The sequence below is a fragment of the Notamacropus eugenii genome, chromosome 5 (assembly GCF_028372415.1).
Source record: "Notamacropus eugenii isolate mMacEug1 chromosome 5, mMacEug1.pri_v2, whole genome shotgun sequence".
Lineage (NCBI taxonomy): Eukaryota > Metazoa > Chordata > Mammalia > Diprotodontia > Macropodidae > Notamacropus > Notamacropus eugenii.
The window spans coordinates 324,519,275-324,536,395 of NC_092876.1; the positions used below are offsets into that span (position 1 = coordinate 324,519,275).

At 39.9% G+C, this 17,121-nt stretch overlaps 2 protein-coding genes across 2 annotated transcripts; one reads left to right on the forward strand and one right to left on the reverse strand.

Moving 5' to 3' along the window:
* The first annotated feature begins 5,570 nt into the window (after positions 1-5,570).
* Positions 5,571-6,623, forward strand: LOC140507918 (probable G-protein coupled receptor 148). Its single transcript, XM_072615743.1, has one exon. The coding sequence runs from the start codon at positions 5,571-5,573 to the stop codon at positions 6,621-6,623; it is 1,053 nt and encodes a 350-aa protein (XP_072471844.1).
* Positions 6,624-11,179: 4,556 nt separating this feature from the next.
* Positions 11,180-13,140, reverse strand: GPR148 (G protein-coupled receptor 148). Its single transcript, XM_072617024.1, has one exon. The coding sequence runs from the start codon at positions 12,901-12,903 to the stop codon at positions 11,776-11,778; it is 1,128 nt and encodes a 375-aa protein (XP_072473125.1). The 5' UTR covers positions 12,904-13,140; the 3' UTR covers positions 11,180-11,775.
* Between the last annotated feature and the right edge of the window lie 3,981 nt (positions 13,141-17,121).

Below are 17,121 nucleotides of genomic sequence, written 5' to 3' on the forward strand. Positions count from 1 at the left end.
AAAACTCTTGCACACTGTGGTCGTTGCTGTGCACAAAGTTCTCCTGGTTCTGCTCCTTTCACTCAGCATCAGATCATATAAGTCCTTCTAGGCCTCTCTGAAGTCTTCTTGTTCATCATTTCTTATGGCACAATAGTATTCCATTACATTCATATATCATAATTTATTCAGCCATTCCCCAATTGATGGGCATCCCTTTGACTTCCAGTTTTTGGCAATTTTTTGAGGATTTTTTAATGGAGAGAAGAGTTTACATGGTTATATATTTGTTTTAGGAATATCAATTTGTCAGCTGTGTAAAGAGTGGATTAGATAGGGGAGAAATCTAAAGCAAAGGGACCAATTGAGGAGGCTATTGCAATATTTCAAGTAAGAGAAGATGAGAACATGAACTTGCCAGGCCTAGAGGCCTAAGGGCTACCCAAGTCTTACCTTACCTATCACAGGTCTTCGGCTGGCCAAACCGGATAAACGTATGAGAGAAGAGACTTTCCAGAGTCGAACAAGGGTTAGGCTTTATTCAGGGTCTTGGTTACATGTGCAGGGGGAACTCTTCCTGAGGAGACAGAAATCTCCCAAGGAGGCAAAGATCTTACAGTAAGAGACTGGAAGCAGAAGTGGAAGTGGAAGAGGGAGAGAGGGGAGAGGGAAGAAAGAAGAGTGGAGAGAGGGAAGAGGGGCCTTCTGTCCCCTAAGGGCCCCTCAGCGCTAAGAGCGCCTTCAGGCTTTCCTGACCCTACTTAAGCTCTCCTGCCGCATAGTTTGCACCTGAATACCATGCCTGTTAGACAACAATAGGTGTGCTCAGACCCGGGGCCAATCTCGAGGGTGGGGATGCTCTCTCCCAGCACTTTTCCCATGGGAAGAGGCGGAAATGCACGAGATAGCCCGGTCTCACACCTCAATTCCCTGCTGTTCCCTGGGGGGCCTCATGAGAACTCTAAGGTTTAGAAGTCCTCACCTTTACCCACCCGAGACTGTCCACATGGAACTGAGCTTACACCCCCAACATGAACTAGCATAGAAGCTGTTGATGAGAGAGAAAAGAACGAACTGGAGAGATGCTGGAAAGGTAAGATCAACAAATGTTTGTTGGTTTATTGATTGAACATGGGGTGTGAGAGAGGGAAGAATGTAGGATGACTACAATGATGTGAACCTAAATGACTGGAAGGATGGTGGGGCCCTACACAGAAAAAGGATTTGCAGAAGGAATGAGTTTAGGAGAAATACAAGTTCTATTTTGGACATATTGAGTGTGAAGTGCATAAAGAATGTTCAGGTGGAGATATCTAGTAGGTAGTTAGTAAAATGGAACCAAAAGTCAAGAGGGAGATTATGGCTGGATATATGTTGTTGTTGTGTTTGTCCTTCATTTTCAAAGAAGACCATGACATCAGAGAAATGATGACATGACTTTCACTTGACTTTGTTTTGAGTGAGGGAGGGTTGTGCAAGGTCACCAACTTTACTTTTTCCTCCTTGGCTGGATATATATACTTAGAAGTTAGCTGCAAAGAAATAATTAAACTTAGGAGTGCTGATAAAATCACAAAGAAAGAAGGTAAAGAAAGAAGGCATAGGTCAGAGCTTTGGGGGATGCCCAAACCACATTGAGTAAGTGGGAGGGTGATGGTGATCTAGAAAATGAGACTGAAAGGTGAAAAAGTCAGAAAAGGAGGAACAGTGTCATAGAATCTAAAAGAAAAAAGAGGGGTCAAATGGAAGGGACCATTCAGTGTCAGAAGCTATGGAAAGATCAAGAACTGAGAAAGGCAAATTAGACTTTGCAATTCAGAGATCATTGGTAACCTTGAACAGAGCAATTTCAGTCAAATATTGGGACTGAAGCCCAATTATGAAAAACTGTTGTAGCCTAAACAAGGCTACAACTAAGTGTGAAAAGTTAAAAAAAAAATTAAGGCAATAAGTGTAAATGGCTCTTTCTAGGAGTTTGGCTATGAAAGGGAGGACATGTAGGATAAACGCTTAAATTAATGGAGTAAATGGAAGAGTCAAATGAGGGTTTTTAAAGCATGGGGGTAACCTAAGCATATTTCCAGGTGGCAGAGAAGGAACCAGTGATAAGAGATTGAAGGTGACAGAGAGAGAATGATAGAGGCGGCAAGCTTAGAGGAGGGAAAGTGGTTGGGAGCAAGAGCACAGTGGATGATTTAGCCCTGGCAGGAAGAAGTCTACTCCATCAGAAAATGGAAACAAAGGAGGAGAAAAGGGGTAAACCAAAAAGATTTTTGGGGTGGAATATGGAGGGAAATGGGAGCTCTCAACCAATAGTCTCTATTTTTCTCAGTAAAGTAGGAGACAAAGATCTCTACTAAAAAGGAGTGGGGAAGAAGTGGTTTGGAGGGTTTTTTCTTTTTTTCTCTTCTTTTTTTATTTGATAATTTTTTATTTTAAATTTAAATATAAAATGAGAAAAGGAGGAAAAAAAACATTGCCATGTACACAGCAGAGAGGATTCAATATAAAATAATAAATTTCCATTTCAAGAAAATGTATATAATAAATACTACATATTGTTTTCAGAGTTACCCAGTTTTTCTTTGCTTGCTTGTTAGTTCTCTTTTATTCTTTGCTGTGCACTTTTTACTTTATTTTTTCCCCTCTCTCCCTCTGCCTCAACCCCAAACAAGGCTACAACTAAGTGTGGATATAAATGCATATATATATAAACATACACATATATGTAAGACCATTCTACGCTTATTTCTACCTGTCATCTGTTTCTCTGAATGTGGATAGAAACTTCCTTTACAGGTCTGAGTCTTTCCATGTTTTTCTATATCAACCAGTGCATCATTTCCTACACCACAGTAGTATTGCAACTTAATCCCATCCTTTCTGAGAGATTGTCTACGAAATTTTTTCCCCTATTTTCTGCATTCCTTCTATTCTTGACTACATAGGTTTTATGTATACAAAAAGATTTTAATCTAAAATTATCAAAATCATTTTTGTCATACTTCAAAAATGCTCTCCCTTATAATATAGTTTAAGTTCTGCTGAACTGCTGAATCTACTTTCTTTACTTCTTTTGCTCTAGTTTCTTTGAAGTTCCTGATCTTTTGGAGCTTCCAAATGAACTTTGTTATTGTTTTTTCTAACTCAGTAAAATGATCTTTTAGTAATTTAATTAGGATAGCATTAAATAGATTAATTAGGCAAAATTGTCATTTTAAAAATTACATTGGCTTTATCTACCCATGAACAATAAATATTACTTCTACTATTTAGATCTAGTTTATTTGTAGGTTTGGAAGGTTTAAGGAAAGAGAAGTTTATAATCAACATTGTACAAAGAGTGATGCAAAATTAATCAGGGAAGATTGAAAGCATGATCACCAAGCCACCAGACATTAAATAACATACATTCACAGTGAGCCCAGTCTTCATAGTTCCATGACCCTCCAGCAGAATTCAGCATTACTTGAGCAAGGAAGAGCTCTTTGAGAACAGAATGAGTCACAAAAAAAGTCTGCATCCTCCTTACATGATCTTAAGTTGCACACATAGACATGTAATTTTTAGGACTTCCTCCACAAAAGTTCTGAACTAGGTTCTAGTCTTTGTCCTGTCATTGGGCAAGTGCCTTGACCTCACAATCCTCTTCCTAGTGGAGATAATAATAACTGCCCTGCCTACTTAAAAGGATTAAGAGGATCAAATGATATAATGAATATGGAAATGCTTTGAAAAATACAAAGCACTAACCCCTCCTTCCTCCTCCCAGAAGAGAAAAGGAAACTCACCTCCCTCCTTTGTGTAATTTGGGGACCATGGAACATTGCGCATACTGCTAGACTCGGTTGATGTGTTGGTTGATTTTGAAAAACTGCTTTATTTTTTCCTCTTTCTACAGGGAATGAATCACTGGGTAAGAGGAATCAGGTGTATAATTAGAAATGAAGGTAATGTAAAAACAAAATATGTCAATAAAACATTTTAAGAAAAATCAATGCAAGTCATTATTACTATTTTTATTAACCACAAATTGGTACATTAGGGGAATGGAAGGTAGCCACTGAGAGAGTTCATCTAGGCCTATTATCTCATTGGTGTGGGAAACCTCTAGTGTGGCAACTCCCTTCACAGATGCAGATATGTACTGTACATGTAATTTATGGTCTTAGAGAACTGCCTCAGACTGAAAGATCAAATGACTTACCCATGATCACATAATCAGAATGTATCAGAGGCAAGATCTGAACCTATGTCATTCAAACTAGAAGACCAGTCTTCTATCTACTGTATCACGCTGTCTTGTGGCACACTATTTACAAGAGGGTTTCTTTTTTGTGATGTTACTTTAATTGATTTTGTCTGATCAATAAATTTGGCACCGGCATAGAATTGCTGACTGGTCAGCTGATCCATTTATGGCTTTATTTTGTCAGAACATCTTTTTTTATCTCCCTCTATTTAATCAAGTCAATATTCCATCTGCTGCCTTGTTGGACTTGGGCAATGGGTACAGGCCCTGGGATTTATTGTCAGGAATGAATAACTGGATATAGTCACTAAGCAGAGAGTGATCTGAGGGTACCAGTTCTTTGAACAGACTCAGAGAGAACTGGTGGTTTCTGATGCAGGTTATTTCTCAGGAGGAAAGAATCTCATCTTCTGGGGAAAGAATCTCTTGGACTTGATAAATATGCTCTAATATTTGATCACCCTTGAACTTTCTACCAGGAACACCAGTCTGATAAAGGAGTCAGACTGTTTCCTCTGATCCAACACTGCCATGTCAAGTCAGCGTAGGTCCATCTCTGCATTAAGCAGTTGCTGCAACCACCGAAGGACCTGAAAGGTAAGCCTTACCACTTGAAAATTCTCATTGCATGCCTGTCAATCCTTAGCCATCCATATTCTACAAGAAGCATAAAATCTGGGCAGCCAGATCCAGTCCCGAGATCACAGCCCTAAACCAGCTGGATTACTAGGGTATACTAGTTCATGACAACTAGATCTTGCTACCTGTGGGGTCCCTCTTGCTTGTTTTAGTTCTGATACCAATCATAGCCTGCCTGCTCTAACTTTACTCCCCGCCTCCCTGTCCTATGACCATGGAATGCCCAGAATTCATGGGTAGCTTTGCCTAATGAACTCAAGGTCATTCGTTTGGGCTAGTAGAGTGATGGACTTGGAGTCTGGAAAACCCTGAGCTCAAATTCTGCCTCTGACATTTGCTAGCTTTGTGACCACTGGTAAATCACTTAATCTCTCTGAACTCAAGTTTCCTCATTTAAAAAAATCACTTTTCAGGGATGTTGTCAGGTTTAAATGAGCTCATGCATGCAACATGCTTTGCAAACTTTAAAGTGTCATATAAATGTTGTTATTCTAATTATTACATATCCTTTTTCTGACTGACGACTTGACCTTGAACCCTGTGCCTGTTGTGCATATGCTATCAGCCTAGATCCTGGTCTGACACGTGTAGTATCCCCTCAGAACCTAGCTCTGAAAGCCTAGAATTTGTAAGCATCTTCAGCAACTCCCAACCAAGGTATTGGTTTCTTCTCCCCAGTTACTCCAGGACAATCCAAGAGATGAACATCACAGTCTGCTTCTCGGTCTTCCTACTGAGCACAACCCTGGTCTTCAGCAGAGAGGCAGACACCAATGACACCTTGCCCTTGAACAGGAGCTCATTGTCCAGGATATGGGACTGGGCTCCCCTATCCCAGTTTACAGGGGTGAAACTCTTCTTCATTCCCCCCGTCATCTGTCTGTTGGTGGCTGCTGCAGTCATCCCTTTCATCTTGTTTGCCATCTTCTCCAATTTCCATGCCCGCCAGGAGCCACGATACCTCATCTTGGGTAGTGCCATGCTTTACAACCTGCTCTACCTTTTTTTCTACACACTCTCCACCATCTTGAATATAGCTGACTTCCGACTCCCCAGGTATGCCTGTGTCCTCCTCCTGTTCCTGATTTCACAGGCCTACTGTGGCAGCCTCCTCACCGCTGTGGCCATGGTGTTAGACACATATGTGGCCATCCTGTGGCCACTGCAGTATGCCTCCATCCTGACCTTGCTCCGAACCAAGAAACTTATCTTATCCATCTGGGTCTTTGCTGGTCTCTTCCCTGCCATCCTCTTCTTTATCCTGTGGGCAACGCAGGAGCCAGCACTTTGCCCAGTGGAAATCTGTTCCCTCCCAGTCATTCTGGTAATGACCATGCATGGAGATAATGCTGTCAAATTCTGCTATGTACTTTCAGTTACCTCCCTCTTCCTCTGCCTCTTCCTAATTACTTTTTGCTACTTCAGCCTCTATGTGAAAACCCGTCAACTGGGCATTTGGAGGGGCATGACCTCCCGGGCAAGCATCACATACCTGTTGCACCACACAATGCTATTCTTATACTTTTGCCCTCTTCTGGCACATGTGGTTGAAACACTGCTTTACCGTAATCATCACATAAATCTACAGACTGGGATATGGTTGTCACTCACCATCTGTAACATCCTGGTGGTCCTCCCCAAAGCTCTGTCCCCTTACTTCTATGGGCTGCGCTACAGAGAGATCACCAAGACCCTTAGACTCTTGTGCGGTAGAAAGCATCCTAATTTGAGGCCACCAGTTATGTTATCTTAAGGGAACTTTCTGACTCTTACATCAACTCTCCCCCATACACATATGATGGGCAAGGCCCAGCAAGGACTTCTTGTGTCCTTTACTTACCTCCTCCTAGTGTGAATTGCAATGCCACATCAGCCTTTAGGCTCAAATCAGATGCTTACATTGACTGCTTATTGGAGAAAGAATATTGAACTGAGAATCAGAAGACCCAGTTTTAATCCTGAGTCTGCAACCAAAAAGCTAGGTAATCTTGGGTAAGTCACCTGTCTGGCCCTGTAAAACAAAGAGGCTGAGTTAAATGCTCTTTAAAGTCCTTTTTCACTTTAAAATATTATCCTTCAGTATCAGACATGGTGACATACGTGTGTGTGTGTAATGTTGTATACTGGTTCTGTTAAATATCTCTGTCTTAGTCAGTCATTCAACAAGCATTTAAGTACCAGGCACTGTATTAAGCTCTGAGAATACAAAGAAAGGCAAAATATAGTCCCTGCTCACAAGAAGTTCACAGTCTTAGATGTATGGTGCTATAGAGATCATTAGGTTTGGTGTTAGATGAAGGAAACATACAGAATGCAGGGTCATATTGGTGCAGCTGTGAGAGAAAAAGACTTGGGCATTCCAAAAATGGGCCACAATGACAATGACAAGGGACAGTCATGATCAGTAGAGACAGTGTGGTGTAATGGAAAGGGCAGTGGATCTGGGGCCGGAAAATCTGGCTTCAAATCCTAATTCTGCCACTTACTCTGTGACCTTTAGACAAGTCACTTTGGGCCTCAGTTTCTTTATTTGGAAAACAAACGGGTTGCACAAGATGGCTTCTAAGGTTTTTCTAACTCTGAAACATTGTTCTTTCATGGAGTCAGAAAAGCAGCGCACGCCCATAACATATCTATAGTGCAGGAAAGTGGGTAGTGAGTAGAGCCGCAGGAATATCCGATTTCAAATCCTGACTTAGACACTCACTAGCTGTGTGAACCTGGGCAAATCATTTAGCCTCTGTTTGCTTCAGTTTCCTCTTCTGTAAAATAGGGATAATAAAAGCATTTACCTCTAAAAGTTGTTGTGAGAATCAACCTGGAACATGGTAAGTCTAAATCCTGTGAACTTAGAGTCAAAGAGTCTTAAATTCAAAAGCCTCTAATACTCCTTTGGTTTACGACCCTGGGCAAAGTCACTTAATTTTTCTATGCCTCAAGCAACTCTCTAGGACTTGTCTACCAAATCAGTGATAGATTGTGATCTATATTGATCGATGTGATTCACACAAAATTACAGATCTCTTCAAGGTTTTGTGCCACATGTATATTTCAGGCACATGATGGAATCAGCTCGAACCAGCTTGTGAGAGTCAATTGTTATATTTTTTAGTATGAACATTTATACCCCAGACATTGCAAATGCTACAAATTAGAGCATGGTTTATTGTTTTGTTGATTGTCTAGATTTTAGAAAGTAATAGAAAAAGTGTCAAAAAGCAGATAAAACTTTAAAAATGTGTCATATACATTTTTTTGTAGAACCAGTTAAACATTATTGTTTAAACATTTACCAGTTCACACCAATAATACATCACTAGTCTTCTTATTCTTTGTCCATAAAATTAAGAGTTGGATTAAGTGACTACTAAAGCCTTTTCCAGTTCTAAAATCCAATGAGCCACTTCTCTGTCCTAAACATCTCCTCTCTCTTGTCCTTGAAGTACCCACCAATCAGATGAAAATAGATAAATACAGTCTATCAGTTGTAATTCTAGGCACTCATTCTAAACCAGTCTGACTGATTTTGCCCTCTCAGTTCACTGGGCTTTTTTTCACAGATGTCTAAGTCTTCATTTCCATAATGACCTGGATGAAATAGACTGCTACTTGGTGAAACAATCTGTCAGTCAAATGATCCAGTACCCCTATCTATCTAGGTATGAATCTAGCCTGAACTTAATGGATGTGTCCTAGTCCATACAAATGTAGCCCTGACTTTTTTGCAATTATTAGACTTGGAGACTTAAAAAAAAAAAACTCTCCTAAATCCTGTGAAATAGATCACTAGGCTTAAGTCTGTGAGAGGGAAAGAAGCTATTGGATGTTTTGCCTACATAACAGTAAACATCTAGATATTTGGCTGTCTCCAAACGTGGAGGCAGTAATGACCTGAACATTAAACTTGGAATCCAGAAAATTAGGGTTTGCATTTCCCAGATCTGTCATTTAACAACCAAATGACTTACAAAATTGAACTAATAATAGCTCACATTTATATAACTTTCCTTCAAACAACCCTGTTAGACAGACAGGCATTCCTCTTCAATAAATTGGGAAACAGAGTTACAGAGGTTAAATGGCTCTTTTTTTTAAGCTCACATAGCTGATAAATGTTTAAGTTGGTACTTGTACCTAGGTCTGCTGCCAAGAAGTCTAATGGATTTTCTCCTTCACTAGGGACACACTATCCATGTCATAGAGTTATGAAGAAATTTTTATAAAACTATAAAGCACTATAGAAGTGTGGGAATTTTTTTTTTTTTTACCATTAGTCATTTATGTCGGAAAGAAGCATTTCTACTAATGGTAAAGCCCATGTTGTTTCCCTTTCAGTGGATGGGTTCTCCTTGATAGAGTGGAATAGTTAGTGTTAAATTGTTCCCCTTCAGTTCAAAGAACATCATTATGTGCAGGACTGCTGGCAAGACAATAGAAATAAAGGTACAAAAGCAAGACGATCTCTGTCCCAATATCTTACATTCTACTATGCTATACTTGATGACTAAGGGTATGGAGAGATGGTAACAATGATTGTATATGGTTCTACCAGAACATAGATTTAGATTCGGACTAGACTTTAGAGACTATATGGTCTAGGGGTTCTGAACCTCCTGGGTTTTTTTTATTTTCTAAAAAATATTTTGATAACCATATTACAATATAATTGGCTTAATATATCATCTTGTATGTTGTATTTTATGAATTTAAAAATATTATTCTGAGTAGGGATTCATCAGTTTCACTAGACTGACCAAAAAAGACTATAACACCAAAAAAGCATAAGATCTAACACAAACATCATCATTTTAGAGACAAAGAAACTGAGACCAAGAGAGGGACAGTGACAGAGTTAGTAAGCTGACCTGAGAAAGGAGAACAGCCAAGGAGAGGAAGGAGGAAAGAAGGGATGTTGCATTATCCCTCTGGGTCTGGGTCTCTATAAATGTGTGTGTATCTGTGGGTCTGTGTCTGTATCTACCTATATATTTGTACTTCTGTACAAATATGCCTATGGGTATGCATATGTAACTGAAACTCAGGGATGTGACTGAAAACCAACTTACACCAGTGAATGGTGGGATATAGAAGGGAGATGATAGTGTAGACAAAAATATTTATGGCAACACCTTTTTGCAATGACAAAGAATTAGAAAACAGTAGTATCTGAATTTAATGGAATTTTATTTGCTTTTTAAAAATGACGGTTATGAAGAATTCAGAGAAACTTGTGAAGACTTGAATGAATTGATACAGAAGTGTGGACTAAGGTCTATATGTCTTCAGATATGTTCTATAGGTTGGTTTGTTTTGCTTGACTACACTTATTTTGTAATATGGTAGGGTTTAGGGGAAAGGGTGACAATGATGTAAACAAAGAAGAAAAAAATATCAATAAAATGCTTTTTTAAAAAATCAATCCTTCACTGTCTTTCCAGCGGTTTTTGTACAAATGATATAGTAATTCAATTCAACTCAAGTGTTTACTGAGCGGAACTATATGTTCAGTCTTGTGCTAAGTCTTATAAGATGTGCGCGTATGTTGGCAGAGTGGGGAAGGGGAGGAAGCGGGAATGAGGGCTAGGCAGGGGGCACAAAAATAGGAAAATGCACGGCACATTCCCCGGAGGTACTCACAATCTGATGGATGAGATATAAGAAAAGTAATAACGATATGAGAAAACATAACGAGTAGGTAAGTGGTGTGGACTGGAAGTGTTGTAATAGTTCAATATAGATTGAGGCAGTCTGGAAAGGCTTCATGAAGGAGTTACAATATGAACTGAGAACTTGTGGATGGGCAGACTTTGGATAGAGAAAATACGAAGGGGCATTCTAAACAGGGGCATCAGTAGGAACAAAACTCTCAAGAAAAGAATGAACTAGGCATATTTAGAAGCAGTGAGTAAAATGGTCTGACTGGACTGTGAGAGAGAGAAGATGGAGAAAAGTAGGAGTGAGCCATGCTACAGGAAGTTCAAGCAAAAGAATGCAACCTCTGGCTCTTAGGACTTTACAATCTCAGCGAAGACAATAGAGGCATGGGAAATTATAAAGACAAGTATTTTAGCTCACTAAGAGGGAGGCACAAAATTCCCTTTAATTCTACTTGTTTGAGTGCATGACAGGTTTTCCTAGCTGGGATGGTGTGTTTCTGCCTTCTTTTATAGCAAAAGAAGGACAGGCAGTAGAGGCATTAGATTTATGATCAGCTCACTCTTGAATTCAGAAAGGAGACAACTAAACATCAATAAAGTCAACACCATTATAGAAAAGAAAATATTTAATAACAATGTCATTTCAATGGGCTGGTGCATGTCCCAGAATAATTACACTTTATGATCAGGTAACAAATAAAACTGTCTGACAAATGCTTTTTCTGGTGCCTAAACATTTAACAGAAAATCTGTTTATGGACCATTTGCAATAAAGTTAAGAACCAGGAGATAAGAGCTCAGCAAAGCTGTAGCTGAGCTATTTGCAGGCCTTTGGTCCTGCCATCAAGTCAAAATGACACTCCAACTCCTTGACGCCCTCCCCACCTCAGTCATCTTATTCATCAAAATCAGAGAAGTCACCAAATCAAAACAGAAATCCACAAGGTCTAGGAATTAAAGAGAAGGATAAAGGTGGTGCATGACACTTCCCTCTTTTCCTTTCCTTCATAATCAAGGGCTCTTTGGGAATAAGCTCTGTTTCATATTTGGTCTCCAGAGACTGGGGATGCAGTTAGCAGCACAGACTGTAGCACCTGGCACATAATATGCATTTTGTAAGTGTTTGTTGACTTTTCTAGAAAATGTTTCACTATAACAGAACAAAATAATTTTGATGTCTGGAGAAGATAGTCCTTGAACCCATTTGATGTGACTGGTGAGTTTCCTTACTTTAAACTCTGAGTTTCACTAACTGAGGGAAATTATGTGAATATCACTGGTCCTTGTCCTAGAGACTAAGCCTTTGAGAGTCTGGAGGAGCTGCCGATATCTCAGTCCATACAAGTAAGGCAACAGGGCTCTAGGAAGCAGCATCAGTATTTCACTGTTAATGGCCATTAGCCATAATCGGGAGTTGTTTCCAATGGGATGGTACCTAGATAGCATAATATCTGCAGCAAAAACCACCACTGGACAGATATACAGTACAATTAACATCGTATGAATCAGTAATGTTCCCTTGGCCCTCGAATAACGATTTATACAAAGGCCTGACATCCTGGCCGTGCGATAGATCTTCACATAGCAGTAGGAGATCAGAGCTGCACAGACAAAGAGAGAGCAGAAGATGAAAATATGAGCAACGGTGATCAAGTGATTGCTGTCTGAGTGCGAACTCAGATTCAACTGCAGGATACATAGTGAGGGTTCATCTGTCAATCTAGAATCCTGCCGTTTGCTGAACCAAACCAGGAAGGTGGGGAAAAAGCAGGCCACCACCCAAATCATGGCCACTGCTTTCCTGGTAGTGGCACTGGACATGAGGGAGAGATAGCGAAGGGGGCGCATTATAGCAAGGTAGGTATCTGCCACCATGACGGTAAATGACAAGATGGTGCTCGCATAAGAGATGAATATAGCATCAGTAAGGAGGCCACAGAAAATTCGCCCAAGGGTCCAGCCAGTAAGGTTACTTGTTGAAACCAATACATGGAACAGGATATAGACCAAATCAGAGAACATAACGTTAGCAAAGAGTAAGTAACGGGGTTCACTTCGGAATCTCTTCTTCCATAGGATGGTGACCAGGAGCAGGGGGTTCAAGGCCAGTGTGGCAGTGGTGAGGAGAATCAAAGGAATGAAGAACCATCGGAGTGAGGGTAAGAGTGCCCAAAAGGCCTCCTCAAGTTTCACGGAGTAGTTGCCCGGAAGCTGATAAACAGCAGGTGCCAGGTTAACAATTTCCACTTCGAACGGTATGGCCGTTCCCCCAAAGTGGTTCTGCATTGTCTCTTCAGCCATGTTCCTGGGGCTAAGATCCATACATCCACAAGGGAGAAAAGAACGCTGCATCAGGTTTTCTGCTTTCTTAAACATGAATCTTAAACCAGCTCAACTGGAAAAGGCAGAGACAATCTTCAGTTCTGAAAATTCGTAACGTGAGACTGACCTAGGACAAAGGATAACTTTTAAAGTAAATTTTAAAGTGTCATTCAAGTAAATGTGTGTTGCTCATCAGAGAGTTACAATCTCAGAGTTAAATTTTAGTCCAACCCATATCTGATCAGAAAGCCCCCTCTGATTTTCATCTGCTTGAAAATCCTCAAAGCTAATCCTAATCAGCTAATCAATCTGTGAGAACAGTTAAACAAATTAAAGTTCTTCCTGAACAACTCTTTCTTTTCTAGTGAAATTTCTTCATCCCCAAAGGAGAAAGGAAGAACTAGAATGGGGTAAATTATCTCTCACATTAAAGAGGCAGGAAAAAGCTTTTTCAATGAAGGAGAAGAGGGGGGAGGTGACAGGGAAAGAGTGAACCTTACTCTCATCGGATTTGGCTTAAGGAGGGAATAAGATGCATACTCAATTTGGTATGAAATTCTATCTTATGCTAGAGGAAAGTAGGGGAGAGAGGGATAAGTGGGGTCTGGGGGGGGATGATAGAAGAGAGGGCAAATGGGAAGTGGGGGTATTTAGAAGTAAATACTTTTGAGGAGGGACAGGGTCAAAAGAGAGAATAGAATAAATGGGGGGCAGGATAGGATGGAAAGAAATAGTCTTTTACAACGTGACTGTTATGGAAGTGTTTTTTTTGCATGACGACATATATCTAACCTATATTGAATTGCTTGTCTTCTCAGTGGGGATGAAAGGTGAGGGAGAAAGGGAGAGATGCTGGAACTCAAAGTTTTAAAAACGAATGTTAAAAATCATTTTTACATGCAACTGGGAAATACGATATACAGGCAATGGGGTATAGAAATCTATCTTGCCCCACAAGAAAATAGAGGGGAAGAGGTTGAGAGAAGGGAGAAGTGTGATAAAAGGGAGGGCAGATTAGGGAAAGAGTAATTGGAATGCATGAAGTTTTGGGATGGGCGGAGGGGAGAAATGGGGAGAAAATTCAGAACTCAAAGTCTTGTGAATGTGAATGTTGAAAACTAAAAATAAATAAATTAAAACAAAAAAAAGAAATTTCTTCATCCTCATTGAATTCATGTGTCCAAAAATTTTAAGAAAAGAAACCTTCTGGGGAATAACAATCTTTGCACTGTAGATGGCTATTTTTAGATTAGTCTACTGAGACCTTAACCTCGGCCTAAGAACTGTGGAAGAGTGAAAATATGGAGAAGGTAGGATCTGTGCCCTGGAGAAGCCTCAAGGGTTGTTGAGAAAACAAAATACCATCATGTAAAAAGCAATTAGAGAACAATTCCAGACCATGTTTTATCTGCAACTTACTTCAGAAAAAAAAAATTCCAAAGCCAGTTTGGTATTGACTTTATCAGCCCTGCCATTCAAGGCACCCTCCACTTGCTTTTCCAGCTTTTATCTCCTCCTACACCCTCGGCTATTTGGGAAAAAAAACAATTTTGTCAATCATGTGCTTACTCAGAACCATTCTTGTAACCCTAAGTGCCCTCCTCCCATCAACTCCTCCTTTCTAAATCCTACCCATCTAGCAAGACCCAGGTGAAAAATCACCTCCCTAGTGAAGTTCTTCCAGATCTCTAAGCAAAAAAGAGTTACTTCTCCCTCTCTGGGTTCCTCTAGGATTATCTGCCTCTGATTAGCAGACGTTTATCTTTGATTTTCTCCTGCTTCTCCTTTGAATGAACCTTTCCTCTCTTTTATCCTTACCAACACCCTTCCTTTATCCTACTCTTGTTTAGTTTGGAAAGACCTAATTCTTTCTAAGCTTGTTACCTTGTATTTGCTTCATATATATTATGTATTTATTTATATGTCTACATGATTTTCCCCCAGTAGAATGTAAAACTCTTTAAGGGCAGAGAATTTTTTTGTTCTTTACATTTCTAGTACAGTGCCTGGAACTTAGTAGATGTTTAATGAATAACGGTTGGTTGATTGATTTTTGAAATCATGTAATCACTTAGCACACATTTCCATCTTTTCCACAAGAAGGGCATAAGATACTATCAAATATATACTTTGCTAAAATACTAATTATCTATATCTATAGCATTCCCTGGTCTATTTTTGCCAGTAAAAGCAGAAGCAAACTTAAGAGTTCGGCATCTCTGAGTGCTTTCTTTTTGTTATCTGTTATCATTTACCCTCCACCCAGACAACAATCTGATCTTTTCATCTTTTTTTTCCTCTTTTACTCTATATGTCTTTAAAATTCCTTTTTTCCTATTCTTGACTTTTCTCACCAGCTTCACCTCAGTCTGAATTCCAGCATGTTTTTTTAAATTTTTTAAGATTCATTTATTTTCAGTTTTCAACATTCACTTTCACAAAATTTTGAATTTCAGATTTTCTCACTGTCTGCTCCCTTCCCCTACTCCAAGACAGCGTGTATTCTGATGATCCTTTCTCCTCATCTGCCATCCCTTCTGTTGCCCTCCTCATCTCTCTTATCCCAATCCCTTCTATTTTCCTGTATGGCAAGATATATATATGTCTTATTTCCTAGTTGCATGTAAAAGCAATTTTTAGCATTCATTTTTAAAGCTTTGAGTTCCACATTCTTTCCCTTCCCCTCTCCCCATCCACCCTCATTGAGAAGACAAACAGTTTAATATAGGTTATACATATGTAGTCATACAAAACACTTCCATAGCAGTCATGTTGTGAAAGACTTCCTTCTATCCTGTCCTACTCTCCATTCTTGGGGCAGCTAGGTGGTGCAGTGGATAGAGCACCAGTGCAAGAGTCAGGAGGACCTGAGGTCAAATCTCACCTCAGACACTTGACACTCATTAGCTGTGTGACCTTAGGCAAGTCACTTAAGCCCAATTGCCTCATCCTGGGTCATCTCTAGTCATCCTGATGAACATCTGGTCACTGGATTCAGATGGCTCTGGAGGAGAAGTGAGGCTGGTGACCTGCACAGCCCTCCCTCACTCAAAACAAAGTCAAGTGCAAGTCATGTCATTATTTCTCTGATGGCATGGTCTTCTTCAGCAACGAAGGACAAACACACACACAATGTACTCAAAGTCTGCTTTGTGTGTCAGTGACTTGTGTATGTCTTCTCTCACTTAATTGACCACAAAAACCTAGAAAGCAAAAATCTTGGCATCTTCTTTGGAACCTGTGATTAGGAATATAATTTTCTTCTGCGAGCAATGGGGGCCATCAATCTATCAATCAAATGCTAGAATTTGTAGTGGTAATTCTAAGCATTAGAGTTTCACAGGGCTTGTCTGGTCCATGTTTTACTTGAAGATGCTTGGGTTTCATCTAGTGATATGAATCTGGGCCCTCCCTGGAACTTCTGCTTTCCACACTAGGTTCTCACCTTTCAGTGACAGATCATACATAACACTGCATTTTTCCTGCTACAAGGGAAAGTGGGAGAAAGGAGGAGAAGCAAAGGGTGAGGGAACTCAGAGAAAATACTTTGAATGATACTTTAAAGTAGTTTAAATGCAGAGGAACATAAAGAAATCAAATACAATATGAGGAAAAGGAAAAAGCCCTAAACCTTTTCCATGCCATTCCCCTTTTGTCGGTGGCCTATCACTTCCTGTAGAACTGACTACTAACATTTTACCTCCCTCCATGCCTAGCCTGGAGCTTCAAGATAGCTGGCATGCTTTCGAAGGAACTGTTAAATATTAATAACCCCAAAGGAAAGGCAAGATTGAATTTGGACACTGAAATAGACCTGTGTATACTCCCTGACAGTGGGTGAACATCCCCGTAGAAAAAAGACCAGGAACAGCTTTTAAATCAAGCATTGCCTTCCCTCACCTCATTTTTCAATATAACAAAGTGCTAGCTCTTTGTTTTAAAATTATCAGAAACCACAGCTCTGTCTTCTGTATGGGTTAAACAAAGCAAGGTGATATGGGGTCAGAGTGCTGTTCTTGTAGTTGGGAAAATTAGGGTTCAAATCCTGACATTTACTAGTTCCTTGACTATGAGCAAGTCACTTAAACTTTGAGTCTCAGCTTCCTCATCTATAAAGTGGAGATGATAATAGCACAAAAACCCCCAAGAACCTGATACTGGGTTGCAAGGCTAAAATGAGAGACTATATAGAGTGAGCTTTCCAAACATTAAAGGGTTATATAAAATCGAGCTTTTGCTACTACAAAGCCCACATTTATAATCATTTCACAG